This window comes from Acipenser ruthenus, chromosome 1 (assembly GCF_902713425.1).
Source record: "Acipenser ruthenus chromosome 1, fAciRut3.2 maternal haplotype, whole genome shotgun sequence".
Lineage (NCBI taxonomy): Eukaryota > Metazoa > Chordata > Actinopteri > Acipenseriformes > Acipenseridae > Acipenser > Acipenser ruthenus.
In genome coordinates this window covers 72,681,351-72,706,342 of record NC_081189.1, presented here as the reverse complement: position 1 = coordinate 72,706,342, position 24,992 = coordinate 72,681,351, and the positions used below count along the sequence as shown (strand labels likewise).

General features: G+C 43.3%; 2 protein-coding genes across 3 annotated transcripts in view; one reads left to right on the top strand and one right to left on the bottom strand.

The window, feature by feature from the left end:
• Window positions 1-22,192, top strand: part of aco1 (aconitase 1, soluble) — a 44,405-nt gene extending 22,213 nt beyond the window's left edge. For both annotated transcript variants that reach the window (XM_034035511.3, XM_034035512.3), the window contains exons 3-21: window positions 9,742-9,910; window positions 10,018-10,155; window positions 11,228-11,297; window positions 11,409-11,592; window positions 12,100-12,239; window positions 12,591-12,762; window positions 13,231-13,331; window positions 13,898-14,014; window positions 14,931-15,090; window positions 15,381-15,516; window positions 16,055-16,139; window positions 16,469-16,625; window positions 16,960-17,084; window positions 17,848-17,952; window positions 18,435-18,577; window positions 19,702-19,849; window positions 19,936-20,058; window positions 20,618-20,803; window positions 21,255-22,192. In XM_034035511.3, the coding sequence (XP_033891402.1) occupies window positions 9,742-9,910; window positions 10,018-10,155; window positions 11,228-11,297; window positions 11,409-11,592; window positions 12,100-12,239; window positions 12,591-12,762; window positions 13,231-13,331; window positions 13,898-14,014; window positions 14,931-15,090; window positions 15,381-15,516; window positions 16,055-16,139; window positions 16,469-16,625; window positions 16,960-17,084; window positions 17,848-17,952; window positions 18,435-18,577; window positions 19,702-19,849; window positions 19,936-20,058; window positions 20,618-20,803; window positions 21,255-21,371 (2,576 nt within the window). In that variant the 3' untranslated portion in view covers window positions 21,372-22,192. The remainder of the gene's footprint in view (window positions 1-9,741; window positions 9,911-10,017; window positions 10,156-11,227; window positions 11,298-11,408; window positions 11,593-12,099; window positions 12,240-12,590; window positions 12,763-13,230; window positions 13,332-13,897; window positions 14,015-14,930; window positions 15,091-15,380; window positions 15,517-16,054; window positions 16,140-16,468; window positions 16,626-16,959; window positions 17,085-17,847; window positions 17,953-18,434; window positions 18,578-19,701; window positions 19,850-19,935; window positions 20,059-20,617; window positions 20,804-21,254) is intronic.
• Window positions 22,193-22,517: 325 nt separating this feature from the next.
• LOC131737794 (cerberus-like) lies at window positions 22,518-24,454 on the bottom strand. Its single transcript, XM_059029248.1, has 2 exons — window positions 23,765-24,454; window positions 22,518-23,398 (listed from the first exon to the last, which is right to left on the bottom strand). Exons 1-2 carry the CDS (start codon window positions 24,320-24,322, stop codon window positions 23,102-23,104), a joined length of 855 nt encoding a protein of 284 aa, XP_058885231.1. The 5' UTR covers window positions 24,323-24,454; the 3' UTR covers window positions 22,518-23,101.
• Between the last annotated feature and the right edge of the window lie 538 nt (window positions 24,455-24,992).

Here is a 24,992-nt window from a genome sequence, read left to right as displayed (position 1 = left end):
AGATATTGCCGTCAGGCAGCACCGGTAGGCTGAGCTTTTATAGCAAAGCTGCCGATAGGCCCCCACGCCAGCTGCAGTGTAAGCCCGCCCCCCTGGGAGCTTACTTAACTGCGCGCGTGGGGATGCACTTCCTCTTTTGTCTTCAGCCTTGGTACGGTAGGTAGATAACAGAGCGAGCTTGTTAACTGATTGTACTCGATAAGCTTTACGCTTGAGAAGCTGGTTAATTACCCCTTCTCTGAGTTTATTTCAGTTACTGTGTTTTAGGATTTATATATTCTTGTTAATATATATATATTTTTCCTTTCGCTTTGCTTCGGCATCGCGTCTTCGTGGTCTCCCGTCTTCCTTTTCTTTGTTATTATAATATATAATTATATTATATTTATTATTTGGGTTTTTTGTGTGTATATATATTGTTATATATATTCTTTTTTGTATATTGTTTGGGACGCGTGTTGCGTTGGCCTTAGGCCACGCGCATTTTTGCAGCCTCGGTCTTGCTTAGGCTAGACCGCGTGTGTGTGTGTGTGTGCGTGCAGACCTGCATTGCAGTCTCCCCCCCCACCGCGGCGCATTCTACCGCCACGTGGCTGCTATTGAGTATAGCCCCACTGTTCTACACTATACGTAGTGTCTGCTGCAGCGTCCAAACAAAACAAAACAAACAAAAAAAAAAAAAAAAAAAAAGTTTTTTTCCCATACAGTACTAAGGAAGACGACCACCAAGTGCATTAACTGTTGCCCTTATAAGCAGCACAACACCTTGTCTTTCGAGACTCAGACACAGTACTAGAGCACATAGCGTCTCCGCTTTGCGGGTCAGCTGACGTGGATCGTCTGGTGCAGTACACGCGCTCCGGCGCTTTCGGTGTCAGCGCTTAGGCGCCTGGTGTAGCGCTTCGGCGCGTAGTGCTTGGGCTCAGTGCACGCAACTCACCTGTGCACGCACCTCGACGCTCGGTGCTCGGTGCCTCGGTGCACGCACCTCGACGCTCGGTGCTCGGTGCACGCACCTCGACGCTCGGTGCCTCGGTGCCTCGGTGCACGCACCTCGACGCTCGGTGCTCGGTGCCTCGGTGCACGCACCTCGACGCTCGGTGCCTCGGTGCACGCACCTCGACGCTCGGTGCTCGGTGCCTCGGTGCACGCACCTCGACGCTCGGTGCTCGGTGCACGCACCTCGACGCTCGGTGCCTCGGTGCACGCACCTCGACGCTCGGTGCTCGGTGCCTCGGTGCACGCACCTCGACGCTCGGTGCTCGGTGCCTCGGTGCACGCACCTCGACGCTCGGTGCCTCGGTGCACGCACCTCGACGCTCGGTGCTCGGTGCCTCGGTGCACGCACCTCGACGCTCGGTGCTCGGTGCACGCACCTCGACGCTCGGTGCCTCGGTGCACGCACCTCGACGCTCGGTGCTCGGTGCCTCGGTGCACGCACCTCGACGCTCGGTGCTCGGTGCCTCGGTGCACGCACCTCGACGCTCGGGCACCTCGACGCTCGGTGCTCGGTGCACGCACCTCGACGCTCGGTGCTCGGTGCCTCGGTGCACGCACCTCGACGCTCGGTGCTCGTTGCCTTGGTGCACGCACCTCGACGCTCGGTGCCTCGGTGCACGTACCTCGACGCTCGGTGCTCGGTGCCTCGGTGCACGCACCTCGACGCTCGGTGCTCGGTGCACGCACCTTTGGTGCACGCACCTCGACGCTCAGTGCCTTAGTGCACGCACTCGACGTTTGTCTTCAGTGCTTGGTGCACGCGCCTCAACGCACCTTAAAGCTGTTCGCTTGGTGCTCAGTGCTTAACGCTCGGCGCTCCTATTACTGGCACGGTACGCTTGGGCATACAACGTGCTGCACCATGTCATTTCACCGCTGTGTCACCTGTGGGACGAAGTTACCGGCTAATGACCCGCATGAGGACTGCGTGTCCTGTCTGGGGCCGGAGCATGCGGCATCTGCTTTGGCAGACAAAGCCTTTTGCACGTTATGTGCAAGTTTTCAGACGCGCACTCTGCGTCGTAGGGCGAGGAGAGCAGTCGGGGATCGCTCCCCTTCATCTGGGTCGTCACACACCCTTTCAGCCCCGCAGCCTTCTTTGGCTTCCCCGCCAGCGAAGCTGCCTTTTTCCAGGAGTTCGCCTTCCCAGGTTACCCCTGGTCAACGATCTCCTGACGTTAGGCGTAAGAGAGACCGCTCCCACAGCCTTTCTGTAAGGCGAGGCCCTTCTCCTCGCGGCGAACGCCCCCGTCAGATCTCGAGATCCCGCTCTAGATCGCCCCGAAGGAGAGGACGTTCCCGTTCTCCTCGTCGCGACAGGCGAGGTGGTGTAACTGAGCTTACTAGTAAGATGTCTCAGTTTATGGACCTTATGATGGGGCAGCAATCGTTGCTCATGTCCCTGGCCACAGCTCGGGCCGCAGAGGAGCCAGTCAGACCGGCTGTCAACCAGCCGATCATCCTACCACAACCCCTGTCCGTTCCAGTTGCGCAACAGGACGCATGGGACGTGGATGCTATCTCTCGAGATGCATCAGAGGGTGAGCCTCTCCACGGAGAGGATAGTGTGGAGGCAGAGCTCACGTCCCACCACTCAGAGTCTGAGATGGAGGTAGGCGTGGATGACTCTTTATGGTCCCTAGTAGAGCGGGCGACTCGCCACCTGGGCTTAGAATGGCCTGCCACTGAAGAGCCTAGGCGCTCTCTTTTTGAGTCGCCTTTGGCACAGGGCCAGCAGTCTAGGACGCTTCCGGCCTTCCCAGACTTTGTTAAGGAGGTGCAGTCCACTTGGGGGACTCCAGCCTCCGCCCCGGCAACCTCGCGTAAGGCGGCTGCCTTTACCATGCAAGGTGCGAGTGAAGCGGGTCTGGCGTCATTTCCGCCAGTTGGCGCTGCGTTCGCAGCGTTGGTGAAGTCACCAACACTCTCTGGGTTGGTGAAAGACCCCACCTGTCCTAACAAGCAGTGCAGGATCACCGAGGTGCACCTCAAGAAGGGCTATTCGGCGGCTACAGAGGCAGTTAGGCTGTCCAATCTGGCCAGCCTCCTCTCAGTTTATCAGGCTGCGCTAATAAAGGATCTCCCAGACTACCCTTCGGTGTCTCTGAGAGCAGAGTTGGGGCTAGTTGCCCAGCTGCTGGTCAAGCTAGCCCAGCTTAACGCGCGGGCCCAGGGCAGGAGCATCGCGTCTCTGGTGGTGGCCAGACGACAGCTCTGGCTCTCGCAGGCGAGAGTCCAGGAGCATGACAAAGCTCCCTTGTTGGATGCCCCAATTACACCGGGGCACACATTTGGCCCAGCGGTGGAAGAGATGTTGCAAAGCTCAGCTAAGGCTAGAGAGGCATCACAGCAGCTGGCTACGATGTGGCCGCGTAGGCCTTTCCAGGTCAAACGCCCACAAGAACATCAGTGGCGTAGAGCACCACCGCAACACCAGCCGCGTCCAGGGGGTACTAAGACCTCCCCGGCGGATACAGCAGCGCGTGGCCAAATCCCAAGGGGACGACCGCAGCGCACAGGGTGGCGACCTAGAGGAGGCGGCAGACCACGCCCTCGTGGCGCTGGCCAGGCCCCTCGTGAGCGAGCGAAGCCTAAGCAGCCCTGAGAAAACCAGGCAGCCATTAACCCAACCCTATACTGTTCCACAGCTTCTGTTTTGGCAACAATGCACCAGCGATATCTGGGTGCGCAAAACTATACTCACCGGGTACACCCTTCAGTTCCGGTTAAAACCCCCCCCCTTCAGGGGGGTGGTGGTAACTGTGGTGAAGGACGTGGTTCAGTCCTCAGCTCTGAATGTGGAAATACAGGCACTGCTCAGGAAGCGTGCCATTCAACTAGTAGACCCTGCTCTGACCGACCAGGGGTTCTACTCCAAATACTTCCTTGTGCCAAAGAAGGACGGCGGGCTCCGCCCTATTCTAGACCTCCGTGTACTGAACAAATACCTACGGGTGTTGTCGTTCAAGATGCTCACGCACAGGCACATTGTCCAGTCTGTCCGGCAGGGCGACTGGTTTACCACCATAGATCTGACAGATGCGTACTTTCACGTTCCCATCTGTCCGGGTCACAGGAAGTATCTACGATTCGCATTCCAGAGCAGGGTCTACGAGTTTTGCGTCCTGCCATTCGGCCTGTCTCTAGCTCCTCGAACCTTTTCGAAGTGTATGGACGCCATTTTAGCTCCTTTGCGGGCTCAAGGCGTCCGACTGCTGAACTATCTGGACGACTGGCTCGTCTGCGCGCAGTCAAAGGAGCAGCTGGCACAGCACACAGTGATGGTTACAGACCATCTCCAGCGGCTAGGTCTGAAGGTCAATCCAGACAAGAGCCGCCTCGTGCCCAGCCAACAGACCGAGTTTTTGGGTCTGCATCTGGACTCAGTGTCCATGGAAGCGACCCTATCGACACAAAGAGTTGCCTCATTAGAGCGGTGTCTCTCCCTATTCAGGTTGAGAGAAACAGTCAGCATGGAGCTCTGTCAGCGCATGCTGGGGTTGATGGCTGCCGCCTCGCAAGCCCTTCCTTTGGGCTTACTACACCAGAGACCTCTGCAGGCCTGGTTCAATGCCTTCGCGTTGCACCCGCGGAGAGACAAGCACCGCAGGTTGAGGGTATCCCGAACCTGCTGGGAGGCATTACGCTGGTGGAAAGTTCAGTCGAACATCCGCCAGGGCGTGCGCTTGGGTCCCATCTTCCGAAGGGAAGTTATCACAACCGACGCTTCCAACCAAGGTTGGGGAGCAGTCTGGAATGGGACAGGGACCCGTGGAGTGTGGTCAGGACCCTGGAGGTCAGCCCACATCAACGCTCTGGAACTCAGAGCAGTGGACCTCGCCCTTCGGCACTTCTTGCCAGTGCTTCTAGACAAGCACGTGTTAGTGCGGTCAGACAACACCACAGTAGTGGCGTATATCAATCGCCAGGGCGGATTGCGGTCCCCCGGTCTTCACCGGATGGTAACGCGGCTGTTGCTCTGGGCTCAACCGCGTTTAGCCTCTCTGCGTGCAGTTCATCTGCCGGGCAGAGTCAATTACGCAGCGGATCTCCTGTCCAGAGGAGGTCCTCTTGCGGGCGAATGGCGTCTTCACCCTCGGGTGGTAGAGCGCATCTGGGAATGGTTCGGCACAGCGCAAGTCGATCTCTTCGCTTCGCGAGAGACCACGCACTGTCCTCTATGGTTCTCGGTGAAGGACCTCGACAGCCCCCTGGGGGTGGATGCACTGGCTCACGAATGGCCGCCAGGGCTCCTGTATGCCTTTCCACCGATTCCGATGCTCCCCGCCTTCTTGGAGAAGGTCAGGGTAGAGCGAGCGACAGTGATTCTGATCGCTCCTCGGTGGCCTCGGAGAATATGGTTCCCGAGTCTAGTGCAATTACTGCACGGCCGCCCGAGGGAGCTCCCTCTGCGGGCGGACCTGTTGTCCCAAGCTCAAGGAGAGCTTTGGCATCCGAACCCCAAACTCATGCAGTTATGGGCTTGGCCCCTGAGCGGGAGCGCCTGTCAGCCTTAGGGCTTTCGACTGCAGTTATATCGACCATCCAGAGTGCGAGAGCGCCCTCTACTAGGTCGCAGTATGCGTATAAGTGGCAGTTGTTTCAGAGTTGGTGTCTGGCTGAGAGCCACGACCCAGTCTCCTGTCCTATGGCAGTAATATTGCAGTTTCTGCAGAAACTGCTGGATGAAGGGAAATCTCCTTCTACACTTAAAGTGTATTTAGCCACCATTTCGGTTTGTCATGTACGCATTGACGGTTTATCACCTGGTTGCCATTTTTTGGCATCTCAGTTTCTGAAAGGCGCAAGACGCTTGCGGCCTCCAAGAACGACCAGTTTACCGTCTTGGAGCCTTGATGTGGTGCTAGAAGCCCTTACCAAGGCACCATTTGAGCCTCTCCACAGCGTGGATATGAAGCTCATATCTATTAAGACGGCTTTTTTGCTGGCTGTGGTATCAGCAAAACGCGTGAGCGAGTTACATGCACTTTCAGTGCATCCTTCTTGTACTCGTTTTGCAGGAGACGGTTCTAAGGTCTCCATGCGCCCTAATCCGGCCTTTTTACCAAAGGTTATATCCCCGTTCCACATGAACCAGTCAGTCGAGTTGATGGCGTTCCATCCTCCTCCTTTTTCTTCCCCAGAGGAAGAGCGGTTACACATGCTCTGCCCCGTGAGGGCATTGAGGTGTTATATTGACCGTACAAGGACTGTGAGGCAGACAGAACAGTTGTTCATATGCCATGGTTCTAGATCTTTGGGTCAGCCGCTGTCTAAACAGCGCCTTTCCCACTGGATAGTGGATGCTATTAAATTAGCGTATGAATCTGCAGGCCTTCCGCCACCAGGGCAGTTGAAGGCGCATTCTACTAGGGGTATGGCGACATCCTGGGCCCTCTTTCGAGGGGTGCCGGTGTCTGATATTTGCGCGGCAGCCAGTTGGGCTACGCCGCATACTTTCATGAGGTTTTACAGGTTAAATGTACTGGATTCCTCTGCTCCACTGTTTGGAGCATCTGTTTTACACTCTATGACGCCTCAGGATGCGGACGTATAGAGTGGTAGATAGCATGGTGTTGACTGTTCCACCTTTAAGACAGGTGTCATTACGAGCATAGACGCTGAGGCGCAGCTCCGCATATGCCTAGATGTACTGCCTACGCAGTTGCGTTATGACGTAAGTCTGTCCTACTGCCGAGAATCCTCCCTCGCGACAGCTAGGGTACACTGTATCCCATGTTGATGGTTATTTTCGACTTGAAAGGGAACGATAGGTTGCGGATGCAACCCCGGTTCCCTGAAAGAGAAAATAACCATCAAGCTGCGAGGTCGCTCCGGTAGCCTTCACGGCCTGAAGAGCAAAAGAGGAAGTGCATCCCCACGCGCGCAGTTAAGTAAGCTCCCAGGGGGGCGGGCTTACACTGCAGCTGGCGTGGGGGCCTATCGGCAGCTTTGCTATAAAAGCTCAGCCTACCGGTGCTGCCTGACGGCAATATCTCATGTTGATGGTTATTTTCTCTTTCAGGGAACCGGGGTTGCATCCGCAACCTATCGTTCCTTCTGCTCTGACAATGCTCCCCAACTCTGAGGATTGGTTTTCCCACCAGGACAATGCTCCATGCCACACAGCCAGGTTAATCAAGGTGTGGATGGAGGACCACCAGATCAAGACCCTGTCATGGCCAGCCCAATCTCCAGACCTGAACCCCATTGAAAACCTCTGGAATGTGATCAAGAGGAAGATGGATGGTCACAAGCCATCAAACAAAGCCGAGCTGCTTGAATTTTTGCGCCAGGAGTGGCATAAAGTCACCCAACATCAATGTGAAAGACTGGTGGAGAGCATGCCAAGACGCATGAAAGCTGTGCTTGAAAATCAGGGTTATTCCACCAAATATTGATTTCTGAACTCTTCCTAAGTTAAAACATTAGTATTGTGTTGTTTAAAAATGAATATGAACTTATTTTCTTTGCATTATTCGAGGTCTGACAAAACTGCATCTTTTTTGTTATTTTGACCAGTTGTCATTTTCTGCAAATAAATGCTCTAAATGACAATATTTTTATTTGGAATTTGGGAGAAATGTTGTCAGTAGTTTATAGAATAAAACAAAAATGTTCATTTTACCCAAACACATACCTATAAGTAGTAAAACCAGAGAAACTGATAATTTTGCAGTGGTCTCTTAATTTTTTCCAGAGCTGTATGTATGTATGTATGTATATATATATATATATATATATATATATATATATATATATATATATATATATATATATATATACACACATATATACATACTACTGGTCAAAAGTTTTAGAACACCTCAATTTTTCCAGTTTTTATTGAAATTTACACAGTTTAATGTCTCAATGTACTCTGAAATTAAAGCATAGAACAAATAAACAATTGGAGATAAAAAAGAAATCATGGAATCGTTTTGTTTAACAAAATTTAATCTAAATTTTTGACTCATCAAAGTAGCCACCTTTTGCAGATATAACAGCCGAACACACTCGTGGCATTCTTTCTACAATGGAAATCAAATATTGTTCGGAAAGTTCTTCCCAACACTGTTGCAGAAGTTCCCACAAATGTGTTGCACTTGTAGGTTGCTTTGCTTTCACCCTTCTGTCCAGTTCATCCCAAACCAGCTCGATGGGGTTTAAGTCTGGAGACTCTGCTGGCCATTCCATGATTTGAAGCCTACCGTCTTGTTCTTTTCTTCTAAGGTAGTTCTGACATAGCCTGGAGGTATGTTTTGGGTCATTATCTTGCTGTAGGATGAACCCCTGACCAACTAGGCGTATACCAGAGGGTATTGCATGGCGCTGCAAAATGCTGTGGTAGCAGTTTTGGTTCAGGGTGCCACTCACTCTGTGCAAGTCGCCGACTCTGGATCCAGCAAAAGAGCCCCAGACCATCACGCTTCCTCCTCCATGTTTGACAGTTGGTGACACACACCGAGGAACCATCCTTTCGCCTACTCGACGGCATTCAAAAACTCTGCGTGATGAACCGAAGATTTCAAATTTTGATTCATTGGTCCATAAGACCTTCTTCCAGTCTTCAGTAGTCCACTGGCGGTGCTTCATGGCCCAGGCAAGCCTCTTTTTTTTATTTTGCCATCTTAGCAATGGCTTTCTTACTGCCACTCGACCTGTCAAACCTGCAGCTCGAAGTCTTCTCTTCACAGTTGAAACTGAGACTTGCTTACTTCGACCAGTGTTAAGCTGTGCTTGAAGCTGTTGTCCTGTGAGCCGCCTATCACGCAAGTTGTTGACTCTCAGAAACTTGTCTTCTGATTCTGTTGTGGCTTTGGGTCTGCCAGACCTCTTCCTGTCAGAGTTTCCTCCAGTTTCCAAGTGCCTTTTGATGGTGTAGGAAACTGAACTCACTGACACCTTGGCTTTCTTTGCAATTTCTCTAAAGGAAAGACCTACACTTTTAAGGGTTATAATGGTCGGTCTGTCTTCCTTTGTTAATTGCCTTTTTCTCGCCATTATGAGAGCAATATACTACTTCCTGCAGTACAATACTGTCCAAATAATGCTTAAGAGGGTGTAGTAACACAGTCTGTTCCAACACTGCTTTTATACAGACAGAGGGTTTGTAAGTAATCAACAAAAGTTGGGACACCTGTAGGAATTATTAGCATCAACTTTCAAGGCTTAATTTACTTCCATTGCTGCAGAACAGCTGTAAGTTGTTAACCCATTACTTGTTCCCTGAAAAAGGCCTTTTTGTATAACTCTGAAATGTACATTATTTTTCAGTTTTTGGTAACCTAAACTTTTTTTTTTAACCTCTGGCAGTTTACCGCTTACCTTTGTACCATTTCAGGTTATTCACTGGACTTGAACTGCTTAAATTTCAATAAAAACTGGAAAAATGGGGGTGTTCTAAAACTTTTGACTGGTAGTGTGTGTATATATATATATATATATATATATATATATATATATATATATATATATATATATATATATATATATACACAGTATATATTAGCTCAAAGATATATATATAATATATATATATATATATATATATATATATATATATATATATATATATATATATATATATATATATATATATAGCAGGTGGATTACTTTTAATACTTAACTGATTGGCCAGCCAATTAGCCCCAGTTTCCACCATTGCAGTCACTTTTTAAAATTCACCCTATTACGAGGAGTTACTCTATCTATGCTACTGACACAGGCTGCTTTCTCCAGGCCGTCTCCCATTCTCCATCCGGGTGCTTCTGGAAGCTGCTGTCCGAAACTGCGACGAGTTTCTAGTGAAGAAGGAGGATGTTGAGAGCATCCTGAACTGGAAAGTGACGCAGCAGCAGAGCGTGGAAGTGCCTTTTAGACCTGCGAGGGTCATCCTGCAGGATTTCACGTGAGTACAGCAGAGAACTGGATCATGTTCTGTAACTGCTTGGAAATGTTAGAAGATTAGCTGTACAGGGAGTAAAATGTTTTTTGATTTTTTTCTTCTCCTTTCAGAGGAGTGCCTGCTGTGGTGGACTTTGCCGCCATGCGAGATGCTGTTAAAAAGTTAGGAGGAGACCCAGGGAAGATCAATCCTGTGTGTCCGGCTGACTTAGTGATTGACCACTCCATCCAGGTGGATTTTAACAGGAAGTAAGTATACAGTTATCCGTGATGTTTAAAACACAAATAAAGCATGCCTCGCTTTGGAATTAAAAAATAAAAAAATAAAAAAACTGCTGTCAAAAACACAAATCACATATGGTAAATTCCCAAATACAACTATACATATTTAATTGTAGAGAATAACACACATAATAGGATATAGAAATTAAAGATTGGGAAAATGTTATAAAAAGTATTGCTTAAAGACTGTGCTCACTAGAGCTGACATAAGTCAAGACATAAGGAGTGTGCTTGTAACAGCTTTGCATTACCTTAGCCCTTAGTGTTTGGTGACACTATTACAGTGTGTGTATAAAGGGTTAACATTACACAATTTGTTAATTTTATATTTAGTAAGTGTTTGTTTCAAAACTCTACGTGACTAAATCCCTGTTTCGGCTAACAACTTTCTCCTTCAGATAAGGGGCTCCTTTCATGCTGGGCCCCAGTCATGATAAAACAGGGTCCACTGGGAAGCAAAAGGAAAGGAAGTGAGGCGTTTCAATTATCAGCAGTGGCTGACAAGCAGAACAAGGCATATCTAGATTTGGAGGCTTTACAGGAGGAACAAAGATCTGTTTAAAGGGGAATTCAAGTGCAAACATTAAATAACACATCAACAAATTAGCAGTTGTTTGCTAGTGCCGCCTGTGAGCTATGCTAATTAGCCAACATTAATTGTTCCATTTAGGGTTATCAGGAATGCTGAAGAATAAAAACAATTGGGGAATAGGGGAAATAAAACCTCTCCTATCTAAATAGGGTTAAATCCAAATACTTTACTTTTATTTATTTATTCCTCTAGCTTCACCTGGGATGGAAAAGTGCTAGTTAGAAAGCAATTTTGAAATGTGTGTCTCTAGGGACTTTTGCAGGTTGCTAATTGTGTTCAGATTCCTCGCTGCAAAGGGAGATCGTTACTCCAAACCAGGGTCATGTGGGGTGTGGGGGATTTCTGCTGTGATACATTTTCAGAAACTGGTCTTATTATCATGAGCATCTTATTTGAAACTTCTGCTTGAATATAAAAACAAAATCTACATTATAACATCTTTTGCAGGGCCGAAAGTTTACAGAAGAATGAGGAGTTGGAGTTTGAAAGAAACAAAGAGAGATTTGAGTTTTTAAAGGTAGCTTTTTGCTTATTAAAATAAGGCAGTTGTCCATAAAGCTGCCATTGCCTTGAATAGTGTGAGTCTGAGGCCCAGTTGTGTAATTTTGTGATTCTGCTTGGTGTCTAGTGGGGATCTAAAGCTTTCCGCAATATGAGGATTATTCCTCCCGGATCAGGAATCGTTCACCAGGTGAATCTGGAGTACCTGGCAAGGGTGGTGTTTGAACAAGATGGCTTCTATTACCCAGACAGCCTTGTGGGCACCGACTCCCACACAACCATGATCGATGGACTTGGTGTTCTAGGCTGGGGTAAACACATATTTCTCAGACTTTTACACTACACTGTGTTACTCAGAACTCATCGCTAAAACCTACCAAAATCATTTACTTTCTCATAAAACAACATATTTAATGTGCACTTGCATTCTTGATGCAATTCTTGTTATATCAAAATTATATTTGAATTATATCTGTTACCATACATGGTATTTTCCCTTTTTTCAATATATATTTTAGGTAATGATTTCAAAAGTCATGTTGCACCAACTGTGCCTGAGGAAAAAAAAAAAAAAAAGAACAATACCAAATAAAATGTAAAAATAACCAGACCGAGGCTTACCTAATGCATCCAACTTTTACTTCCATTTATACAAAAATGTGTGATCATGAAATCCCTGATGGCACTTGTAAAATGCTACCAGAACTGATTGGTAAATACTATTGTTACAGTTGGCTATACCTGAGCTATCTCGTCTCCAAATGTGGTGCTTTCATAATGAGCAGCCATGTATCCTTCTATAACTGTTTGTGGTTTAGGTGTGGGTGGGATTGAAGCTGAGGCAGTGATGTTGGGGCAGCCAATCAGCATGGTTCTTCCTGAAGTAATCGGGTACAGGCTGTTGGGAACTATTGATCCACTGGTTACATCGACTGACATTGTCTTAACCATCACCAAGGTAGGAACTATATATATATATATATATATATATATACACACACTGTGTGTGTCATAGTTTATTTATTTACAGTGTCCTACAATTATTATTTTTGTATTATTGTGCATTTTGTTTAACATCCAATATACAGGACTGTTGTGAGATGTCCGGTCCACAAACATTGTAACCAATTTCATCCAGTGTATTTCAACCTTTACATACCCCTATAACACTTTTTTTTCTCAACCAATTCATTTTTTTCTGTAATTTGTGTTGTAGTCTGGTATATAGTTTGTAAATTAGGGTTGATCACACATTTACTAAAGAATTCTACATATTGCTCATGTTGAAATGGTTGCTCTTTCTCTGCAGCACCTGCGACAGATTGGCGTGGTTGGTAAATTTGTGGAGTTCTTTGGGCCCGGAGTGCCTCGGCTCTCTATCGCTGACAGAGCTACCATTGCTAACATGTGTCCAGAGTATGGAGCGACTGCAGCCTTCTTCCCAGTTGACCACATCAGCATTAAGTATCTGGAGCAAACAGGTGAGAACTGAGAGACATACACTATAACTGTGCCTCACTGCTGCTGGCTTATATAATTCTGTTAATATTTTGCATCTATCCCTAGAAATGGTAGGAATTTGAGTATTCCAAATTCTCAGAATGTTTTGTAATCCTGTACTCTTCCCTCAAGTATGTCTGCAGGACTAAAAAATAAGATGGTTAGGGACTGTATTGAGGTACAGTAAGCACACTTCTGCCGTATGAAATAGGTTTGTTTACTTTTAGAGATATCTTTTCAACTTTGTAGAGTCGAGTAGCATTTTTTAGTAATATTTATTTATCTTGTGACACTTTTAAACAATATGAGCCAAAATATCACATTATTATTTCCCTGGGACCTGTGGTCAACAATGACCTCATGTGGTAGAAAATTGGACTTTCGGTAAAAGCCTTTATACAGCAATGATTTAATGGATAAGCTGTATTGTTTTTTTTATTTTGCTTCAGGAAGAGACAAAGACAAGCTAAGTTACATTACCAGGTATCTCAAAGCGGTCGGGATGTTCAGAGACTTCAGCAACTCTTCTCAGGACCCCGACTTTACCCAGGTACTGCTGTTACATTACTAAAGGTGGTTCCTGTTGCATTGTTTCACCTTTACACTTTTGGTGCTTAAAGGATTCTGATATGTGACACGGCAATGTGAGCTTCCCCACAGCATGCCCTGGAAGAGACCATTCCCTTGTGAAGTTAAGGAAGCAGTTCATGCCTCTCCTGTCCTGGGTGTCTCTCTTTGAATCTGCCTGTGAAGGAACCAATTCATGAATTGTTTGGTTTTGTGATTCTTGAAACCACTAAAATTATTTCAAAGGATTGAAATACAGGCCTCCAAAGGCAAAAGGCTACTTTTAATATTTGGTCACTGTACCAGCTATGTTACTTTCTTGCAAGTGATGCTTTTACTCTTATAATCGCAATGTACGTTTGAACCAAATGATGTTTCTGCCATGGGAGCTTCAAAGACTTAATTTCCATGTTACTATAAAAAAAATAAATAAAATATATCCTCCTGAAAAAATCATGAATACTTTGTGTACAGTTTAATTTAAAAAATCAGTTATACCTTTGAAAAGTCCAAACAGATCCATATTCTATCTTCCTTGTTTCCCTTCAGGTGGTGGAGCTGGACCTCAGCACTGTAGTCCCCTGCTGCAGTGGCCCCAAACGCCCCCAGGATAAAGTAGTTGTTTCTGAAATGAAGAAAGATTTTGAAAGCTGTTTAGGTGCAAAGGTAAGAATCTGGAGTAAGTGCTATAATCACAAACAAGAACACGTGTATGTTTTTCCATGATAAAGCAAGCAAACAAGAAAAAAAACAGAACTATCAAGGAGGTAAAACAACCCCAAAACAAACTATTGTATTGGCATTGTTTACAGTTGTAGTATACAACTTTTTTTTCAGTCAAACAAATTTTGTAACCAGCTCCATACAAATGGAAAAACCACTAGTACAATTGTGATAACTAACCGTGACCACAGTTATCCTTGTTAAGTTGGCTAAATAGTTATTCACACACAACCAGTGTTTATTTATTTGGTGGCTGTCATTTATCCCTTTTGTTAAACACCCACACTCTTCTATCAAACAGCTATGTGACAGCTGACAAATGGTTAACAGGTTGGACATTCCATTTAACATAACATTTGTTCTTCCAGTGAGATGCTAATTAGAACTTTAAATGTTTTTAAAACCTTTTTTTGTGAAATATTCATGAAAGTTTCAAATTTTCAAATGATATCTGTTGCATCACTATCTGTGGAACACCTGTCCTGTCCAGAGATCTACAGTATTGAATTTAAACAGTCAGGACAGATTATTTCAAGACAGGTTACCTGTCGACCACAGTAGGCTAATTAACAAATTAACACTGTTCTCAGTAACGCCTTCACATATAGTACCTCCAAACAGTCACATTTCTATGGTTTTTTTTTTGGGATTTAAGTGTATGCAGTACACCCTTGTTATTCCCAGATTGACCAGTCACAAATTTGTTTAATTTACGGTTAAGATATGTTTACAGCAAATGTCTGTTCTTTGTAATGAATTTACCTTATTTTAGGGTAAGTCAGATATTGAAAAAACAAGGGAGAACTTATTTATTTCTAATAGAATAATAATGTTTTATCTTTTTTTTTATCTTTTGTAGCAAGGATTTAAAGGTTTCCAAATCGCACCTGAACACCATGCAGCCAAAGTCAATTTTAAATACGACGGCCAGGAGTTTGTCCTCTCCCATGGGTCTGTGGTGATAGCAGCCATCACCAGCTGCACCAACACCAGCAACCCATCCGTCATGCTGGGCGCAGGTATCCATCTCCATTACATGTCCCCATTGTTTTAAACCCTCATGTTTTCCGATTCAGCACCAAAATTAATATCACAAAACATTACGAAAAATACTCAAATGAGTATTACAACAAATTATTAACTTAAAAAAAACAGTAAAACAATTTAATTGTTTTAATTGACAAAAAACATTTTTAAAACCAATACATACATACTAGAATGCCAGAAGACCCTGACAAAAAGATGTAAGTATTAATAAGAGTCAGAAGCTGCTTGTAGTGATTTTAAATATATATTTTTTCTTTTTAAGGATTGTTAGCTAAGAAGGCCATTGACGCAGGGCTCAGTGTGAAGCCTTATGTGAAAACCAGCCTGTCGCCTGGAAGTGGGGTTGTCACTTACTACCTGAAAGAGAGTGGAGTGATGCCTTTCCTCTCACAGCTGGGGTATTTGTACTGTGTGAATTATTCACTTTTCCAATTAATAAACCTCTACCAGAGTTTAGTCTATCAAAGGACTGAACGCCAAAAGACACTTAGATATAGCTTTTCCAGATTTATCCTTTTTATTTGATCTTTTTTTATGCTGACCACTGCCTTTGAATCCTGATAATAGTAGTGTGCACCACTTTTCTAATTACAAATTTGACTGCGAAATGGAGCAGTATGTACCAGTTGAGATTCATGGGAGTCTGTCTCTGTAGAAGATAATTTAAATTTGTGAACGGGAAATATTCTGTTTTAGTTTAATTTCATGTCTGGACATCTGGTGACTCTAAAGCTAAAGTTTGCGGGATGATTTGTGTGTTTGCTTGAAAAAAAAATATTGCCTTTGCTTGCTGCGTTTGATCATTTTAGGGTTAACATAATAATTCCACCCTTCGGAAAACACACAGTGACAGATGTTTCCCAAATAGCCTTGCAAAAGCTCATCATAAAATAACCCTCTCTCACTGGCCGTTGTATTTTTCACCCTCCCCAACAGATTTGAAGTGGTCGGCTATGGCTGCATGACATGCATTGGAAACAGCGGGCCTATTCCAGAACCAGTTGTGCAAGCCATTACTAAGGTAAATGGGTAACAAATAGAATAAAAACAAATAAATGAAAGTTTTCAACTTGTAGACACTTTTTATAAAGGTCTTTAAACCAAAATGCAGTTTTCGTGAAAGGAAAACAATCTGTTAATATTTCCAAATCTAACATCATCTTAAATTAGCCTCCTGAATTGCTTGTCACTAGCTTTATAACATTAACTGTTGTTAATTTTCATTCTTTTATAAATAAAAAATAAATAAAACATGTATATAATCTAATATTTAGTTTAGTTCTTACGGTTTCATAATTTCTGGAAACTCATATTGGTGTTTCAGTGTGTTGTATCTTTTGGTGTATTCAGGGGGATCTTGTCGCTGTGGGGATACTATCTGGAAACAGGAACTTTGAAGGGCGTGTCCATCCCAACACCCGTGCCAACTACTTAGCTTCTCCTCCGCTGGTCATTGCTTATGCCATTGCTGGGACCATTCGGATAGACTTTGAGAAAGAGCCTCTTGGTAAGATGCCTGGACACTATGAGCACTGGGTAGCTCTGTGGTTTGGCAATGTTGTTGTTTGGCAGTGTCTGGAAGCCTGCACTGCAGCGGTAGGGGTTCCACAGTTGGAGCACAGTGTAAATCTTTCATGTTTTCTTCCATAGTTATTCCGATTTCTGTTTCACACATTTACACTTGAATTGTAGATCAATACTGAGTTATAATTAAGAGCCTATTTGACTGGTACTGTGTGTTCGGTGTAGTGAATGTTATTAAAGTGTCCGAGAGCAAACTATTTGTATAAAAAAAGTTGAATCCAAATTAACCATAACAAAAAATACTTCTGTGGTTGTAGGTGTCAACCCCCAAGGAAAAGAAGTCTTTTTGAGGGACATCTGGCCAACCAGGGATGAGATTCAAATGGTCGAACGTCAGTTTGTCATTCCAGCAATGTTCAAGGAGGTTTACGGAAAAATCGAGGTGGGTTACTTGAGAGTTCTCACTATCCAGCGCAGCTGAAGTTCATTGTAGGTGGAGAGGGAATTGCATTTGAGTTCTATGTTAAATCCTCACCTGTCCAATCTCTGCACATATTGTTGTGACAGTACACACTTAATGTTCTTTGGGTGTTGTGGAACAAACTCATTTTACTCGTTATGTTTGACACTGGCCTATATTTAGGCCTGTGTGGGTCCTTTTTGGTGGTCAAAATTTAATATTTGTCATTTCAACAGAGATCATAAAATCTAAAATGTCGCAAAAGAGATTAAATCTAAATTATGTACGCCACCATACTAAGGTTGGATAATTGTTGATATGAAAATAAAAAATCGAAGCGTCACACAAGGGGGCGAGGTGTGTCGTTTTAACGTTTTTATTTCCCGGCACAGCTTTCTGTTTCCCAAGCGATGTCTTGGTTATATATCTTTTCCCATTTTGTGCTTTTTTTTTTACATTTCAAAAATTGTTTGCTTTGTTCAACCACAAACTGGAAAACTGCACAATTTTCTCAGCGTCTCAAAATGCACACGCACCTTTTAGTATTAGATTGAATCTATCCTCCTGTCCTGGCACGCAAATGGACACCAGTAAAAACAAGCTCTGAACACATTGGGGTTGGTTTTGCAAAAGCATTTTTACTCTGTGTGACAAAGTGAACAATACAAATAAATATAAATCAATTGCTAAAATCTGAAAATCTGGGCTTTAATGAAATTCTGTTTATTCCGGTCTCTTCCTGTAGACAATCAATGAACGCTGGAATGCTTTAAAGGCACCTTCTGATGAGCTGTACACCTGGGACCCCAAATCAACATACATAAAATCACCACCTTTCTTTGAAAGTCTTGTGAGTACTGTATATTATTTTCTCATACATCAACATTCTGGCACCACTTAATTAGTAAATTAGCATGACCTTATGCAGTGATCAGGCTGTTTTACACTTTCAATTAACACACACAAATAATATAGTGTGTTTTTCTAAACTAATTGTTTAAGTAAGAGTAAATGTGTTAGTTGTTTTTTTAATCAGTTTCTGGAAAATACCCCATATTTCTGCCTATTGCATGCTACCTGAAAATCTTCAAATCAATTTGGCTCAACGACAGTAAATGTATTCCCAGAAATGTGTCTAATGTCAGAATGTTCAGTAACACACGAGGCAGGAGTCATGATACATCCCCTTCCTACCTCTAATCCACAGGTTTTGGAATTTGTTGTTTTGTCTTTTCCCATTGAGATAGTTTTGGGAATAAGAAACTCTTTTTATCTTTCTCCTGAAGTAGTTTTTATTAAAATTTCTCTAAAAACCTAGTTTTACTTTCTCAGACTGTAGGTCTCCAGACCCCTAAGTCGATAACTGATGCATATGTGCTGTTAAACTTGGGAGACTCTGTGACAACAGACCACATCTCCCCTGCTGGGAATATTGCAAGAAACAGCCCTGCAGCACGCTATCTATCTGGCAGAGGGTAAGACGGGTTTCAATAAAAAGTATTTATTGAACCTTTTGTTAACAGATTTGGGACATGCTTAATAACCTTTTACTGTCCTTTGTAAGCAAAAAAATGTGTACGACTGGTAACATTAGGTAGTACAAGGTTCGTGCTGATCAATGTCTGTGAAACCAGTCAGGTAATGTTTCAGAAATAGCAAGTAACAACTATGATAATGTTATGAGCTACGGGTTCATTATTATTATTATTATTATTATTATTATTATTATTATTATTATTATTATTATGATGTTTTGCTGTTGTTTCTACTTAGATAATTGCTAACTACTCCAGCAAATATGTCCTTTTTAACATTTTAAAGCGGAATTTCTAAATAATTGTAATTTTTTTTTTTAATTTAGTCATTGCCAATTAGTTTTTTTTTATTATTTTCTCCCCAATTTGAAATGCTCAGCTCACCGCTACCACCCCTGCGCACACTCGGGAGGGGCGAAGATGAACACACGCTGTCCTCCGAAGCGTGTGCCATCAGCCGCCCACTTCTTTACACACTGCGAACTCACTGTGCAGCCACCTCAGAGCTACAGCGTCGGAGGACAACGCAGCTCTGGGCAAGCTTACAGGCAAGCTTACAGGCAAGCCCGCAGGCGCCCGGCCAGACTACAGGGGTCGCTGGTGCGCGGTGAGCCGAGGACACCCTGGCCGACCTAACCCTCCCTCCCCCCGGGCGACGCTCGGCCAATTGAGCGCCGCCCCCTGGAAGCTCCCGTCCACGGTCGGCTGTGGAATAGCCTGGGTTCGAACTCACGACATCCAGGCTATAGAGCGCATCCTGCACTCTAGTGAGTGCTTTTACTGGATGCGCCACTCGGGAGCCTGATAATTGTAATTTTTTACCTAACTGTGAGTTAGTAAACTGAAAATCTGTACTGAACCAAAGTTTTGGGGAGGATAGAAATCGCAGAAATTCAGCTTTTGGTTTTGCATAAAAAGGGTATTTTTGCATGGTTAATTACAGAATGATAGAGCGCACAATTAATAGGATTTTAATCAGGTAAACAATTAAACATTAGGAAAATATAGATGGTATTGCTTTACAAGTGTCCTATTGGCGTCTTTTTCTCTCTGTCCTCTTGCAGTCTTGCCTCCCGAGAATTCAACTCGTATGGGTCTCGCCGTGGCAACGATGCAGTCATGGCGAGGGGCACCTTCGCAAATATCCGTCTCTTTAACAAGTTCCTGAACAAACAAGCGCCACAAACCCTTCATTTACCTTCTGGAGAAACAGTGAGAAACCCTTAACTTTTATTCAGCATGTAGTGATCTGTTGCATACAGCAGAACGTCATGAATGGTTTTATTTCCCCCTGACAGCTTGATGTGTTTGATGCTGCTGAGAGATACCAGCAGGCTGGCCTTCCTCTTATCATCCTAGCAGGGAAGGAGTATGGGTCAGGCAGCTCAAGAGACTGGGCAGCAAAAGGACCTTTCCTTCTGGTAGAACACATTTTTCATAATACCTTGCTGTTAAAAAAAAAAAAAAAAAAAAAAAAAAAAATGCTAAAGATTAAATCAGTGCATAATGTTGTTTAAGGAACAAATGGTATTATTTGACAATTTATTCAATCCTTACCTTTTTATGTTATGAATTTTTCACATATTGAACTGAAGTATTGATTTTTTTTTTTATTTGTGGGGAATGTAGTCTACACCTTTGCCACCGACACCCCTTTCTAGATATTGCTGTTTTTTTTTTCTTCCTTGGATTTCACCCATCCAAGTTTGCTTAGCTTTTGAGTCCCCTTACAGATACTGTATACACAGAAACAGAGAATTGTCTTCAGTGCAAATCTCTTGGTCGGACTGAAAGATTTTGTGTATAGCACACAGTGTATCTCGTGGTTAAATGTGGCAATGATCTTATGAAACAGTACCTCCAGACATAAAGATTAGCTCTCTTTACAGTATGACATAAGTGCAGCACTTAGATAACTGCTTATCTGCCTAATTTAAAGTTGGTAAAATGAAATGGTTCTCCTCTCTCTCGCTCTCTCAGGGAATTAGAGCTGTCCTGGCTGAGAGCTATGAGCGTATTCACCGCAGTAACCTGGTAGGAATGGGAGTGATCCCTCTGGAGTACCTCCCTGAAGACACTGCAGAGTCACTGGGCCTCACTGGCCAGGAGCGCTACACTATCATCATTCCTGATGAGCTCACACCCAGAATGATAGTGGATATTAAGGTAAAAAAAACACACTTTCACAGGTTTTCACACAATCATTCCTGAAACTTTGACTTCCACTGTCTCACAGACCAGTTGTACGATCATTCTGCAGAACTAAAAGTGACAGCATAGATCTGGAAAGTATGGGGTGCGACATTTTTTAAATACCTGTTTGTTATGTTGTGTTTTTGTTTATTTCAAATTTTTTTGGTCATTTGTTTAGCTTCACATGTACTTGCTTCACATTTACTAACAGCCACAATGGAAAGTGAGATAGAAAAGGGTGACAGGAAGTTTAGAATACTGGTGTGATGTCACCAGTACAAAGAATAACAAAATCTAGCTCCAGTACAAAATTTCTTTGAAAAATGTTATACCTAGCAAAAAATGACAGTAAGAGTCCACCTAAGTAATTGCTCTAGCTTTTAAAGGGAGTGACTTGCGTTGTGTTCTCATCCTATTTATATAGCTGGACACAGGGAAGACCATCAAGGCTCGGATGAGGTTTGACACGGACGTGGAACTCGCCTACTTTCACAATGGAGGCATCCTCAACTACATGATTCGCAAAATGCTAGAAAAATAATTGAATTATTCAGACAGATCGGTGTTGCCCAGTTCACCCAGTGTCTCTCAATTGAAAGCGCACATTAACAAGAGCAAGGAGAGAAAAAAAGGAGAGAAATAGAATCAGTTTTTACATTTTTTTTTTACAGTTTTTTTTTTTTTTAGTTTCTGGGAATGTTGTGGGTAATGGTGGATCTGCACTACAATTCTGGCCTGTACCTGTATTTTTTTATTGGAATTGTTTAATATCTTGTGTTTTTCGAGTATGTGTGAAATTTAAAGAGCATACTTACAAAATCCCTTTTCTCCGTCACAACATACAGATAATTTTTTACACCAATATACAGCAGTTTTGATCATGACTAAGGTAGCCGAATCCCAAATGGTAAGACTTAGAAACGTTTGTTCAGTTCTCCCATGATGCATTTGCAATTTACAAGTTAGAGCCCCATGCCAATGTGAATTGTCCATCCTGTTACTGTAGGACACTGTTTTCTTTAACCGTCCTGTGTTACAGAAGATCTAGACAATATGTTTCTAACATGAAGCTGGATTAAATCTATTTTTGAAACATGATCCTTTTTCCTGTCAATTTTGGTATAGAAACAATACTCATGTGAAAATATTAGACCACTTTGTGCTTTAATTAAGCATCTTAAACAACTCCTAAAAAGTATCCTGAATTTTACCATTCATAGCTGTGTCTCTCTTTTCTCTTATTATTTTTAATTAATTGCACATGTGACCAGTTAATCATCTATTAAATTAGGCAATTGCTAATTTGCCTATTGACAATTTGCACACAACTGTACTTACAATAAATCGTGATATTGAAATGTATGCAAATACCTGATTTTTTTGAAAGCAGAATGAAATTTGACTGAGGAATTCTACATTCTTCTCACACAAGCCAGTAAACCTGCCCACTGCTGGATTGTACATTTTCTATGTTGCTTTTTGTTTTATTTATTGTATTTTTATATTGTTTTATATGAAGTTGAATGACTAAGGTAGATTTACAGCTGAGCCTGTGCTTTGCATTCAAACACTAACTCTTATTCTTCACCTACCCAAGACACAAAAAAGACTAAGGGCACAATTCAGCGATAGGTGGAAAGGCACATTTTCTGAAATTAACCATTTTAACACTGTAAAAATAGCAAGAAGACACAACATCAAGAACAGGTCTTACTGTATCTACAACTAAGCTGTTTCTTGCTTGGTTTTATACCATTAAAGTAGTTGTATTCCTTTCAGAAAACCTACCTTTGTCTTTTACATAAATAAGGACCTATGTGTATGAAGATACACAGTTCTCTTTTGTCAGTGATTTTATTTCAAATTCAGCTGTACATGTAATTAGTATGTATACAGTTTAGATTTACAATACATACATATTTATTTTCATTTTTTTGTAGTGGTCCAAAATGCAAACCAAGGTAGTAAGCCATGAACGTAAGTAGACTGATATTTCAAATGTTTTAAGTACGGGGGGTACAGAAAGTGTGTATAGTATCTACAATAATACAACTGTTACACAATATCAATATAAAGGCAAGGCACTGAAATGCTAAGATTACAATTAATTCCAGTGCAACACCTGAAACCATGTTTGAAATTGTGTTTACATTGTTTACTATCCATTGCCTAATATACAGTACAACAGCACACTTAGGCACAGTAGTTGAACAGCGATGTGACAAACAGAATATACGTTCTGTATAGGTTCAGGTTCTGCTGATAATCCACTTATGCTTGGTTGGTGAAGATGCCTAAACTCGGGTCCAATAAGAAGGGCCCCAGCTGCGGGGGCCGACCTCTCTGCGCCTCGCACTGGCACTCTTCCACCAGCATGACCAGCTTGGTGACGCTGACGGAACCCTTGCACTTCAGTTCCACTGTCTTCCTGGTGAACTTGGTGGGGATGCAGTAAGAGCAGATGGTCTTCGTATGGTCTTCGTTTCTGGGAACGTGGATGGAGCTGCACCTCCCGAAACACAGGCTGTTCTTCAGCACTACCTTCTCACAGTTCTCATGGACTACACTCTAGTATTAAGAAAAAGTATTGATTATTTTAGTAATTAATGCATTTAATTACATAGGAGTACTGTGTATAAAATGCATATTAGTTATCAGAGGAGCCTATATCTGAACAGCTGAACCACGGGTACCAGAAAAATACATATTAGGTCTACCAGTTGTTTATTGGACTTTAATAAAATAACTTAAACCACAACGTTTTCACATAGGCCTTTTAATACAAATACAGTCAGTGGTTATAGGGTACTTTCTCCCCTATTGGTATATATTCGTTATTTTATACCTGAAAGTGTAGCATATGCATACGCGATTATTCTTAATCCTAAATGAAAGTAGGCAAATTACAGGATTTCTATTAATTAGTGTTCTTACCTGTAAAAATGGCAACGCCTTACACGTTTGCTGCTGGACCTCTGTGGTTTTGATAGGCACGATCGCTTCTTGGGAGTCTGACCTTCTCCTCACGAAGTGGTTCCAGAATTGTTTGGCTTGTTTGAAAGGAGGAGGGTGTGGCGGCCTATTAAAACTATCGGTTGGTGTTGATCTGGCACCTGCTAAGATGTTGGCGATAGCTGCGTGATTCATGGTTTCTCTCATTCCACGACCAGGACCAACGTCCAAATTGAGTTCCTGGGGCCGAGATCCAGATAAGGGGATCCTGGCGAAAGCGTGCCTGCTGTCTTCATTATTGTTCTTCTGTGTTTGGTTCATGACTGTTTCGATCGCTAGTTTCAGTTTTAACTCGGGGTCTTCGTCAGTGCTCCTATCGCTCAAACCCAGTGCAGTCACACCAGCAGACCTAACCTGCCGCAGTCGATCAGTATCTGAGCCAGTTATCTTACCCCTGTGGTGGTTGCGTAAGGTCCACCCGTAACTGCTTGTTCTGGTTAGGACGCTGATCACCAGCAAACGAAGCAGCATCAAAAACATGTTTCTTTGCAGGATATTCTGTCGTTGTTGTCCTGTTGGCTGGTCAACTTAGCTGTAGCAAGTCAGGTATGAAAGTGAACCTTTTAAAGATACGCCAGTCAGGGTATCTGGGCTGCTGTCAGTGGGGGGTTTAGCCTGCCAAACTTCATAAACAAACTTGCTGGAGATTTTAATTATGATAAAGCACGCGCTAATTCAGCTCAGCTGTCACATCAGTGCTATTAGTCAGAAACCCAACTCTTTGAAGTGGCTGTCCCCATGGAGAGCAATGGGAAAGCAATATGTTTATTGTAATGTCTGAGACTCGCCGATGTGTATTGCCTCAATTAACATCTTCAATGAAAACTGTACCATTCGGAACGCCTTGTCTTAAATGCAATATTTGCGATACGTGTGTTTTAATATTGTTAATTCATTTTGAAATGAATGTGTAGTTCCTATATATATATATATATATATATATATATATATATATATATATATATATATATATATATATATATATATATCACTGTCTGGTCACAAAAGCAAAGTTTGTGGGGAATAATAGCCATTTTCTATACTTTTGAGGCATAAGCAATTAGGAAATAACACTTACTACCCAGGAACAAAAATTGTGTTACATAGTGAATCGGTTTCAGTTAAAGTGCCCAAGTGCTATATAATAGTA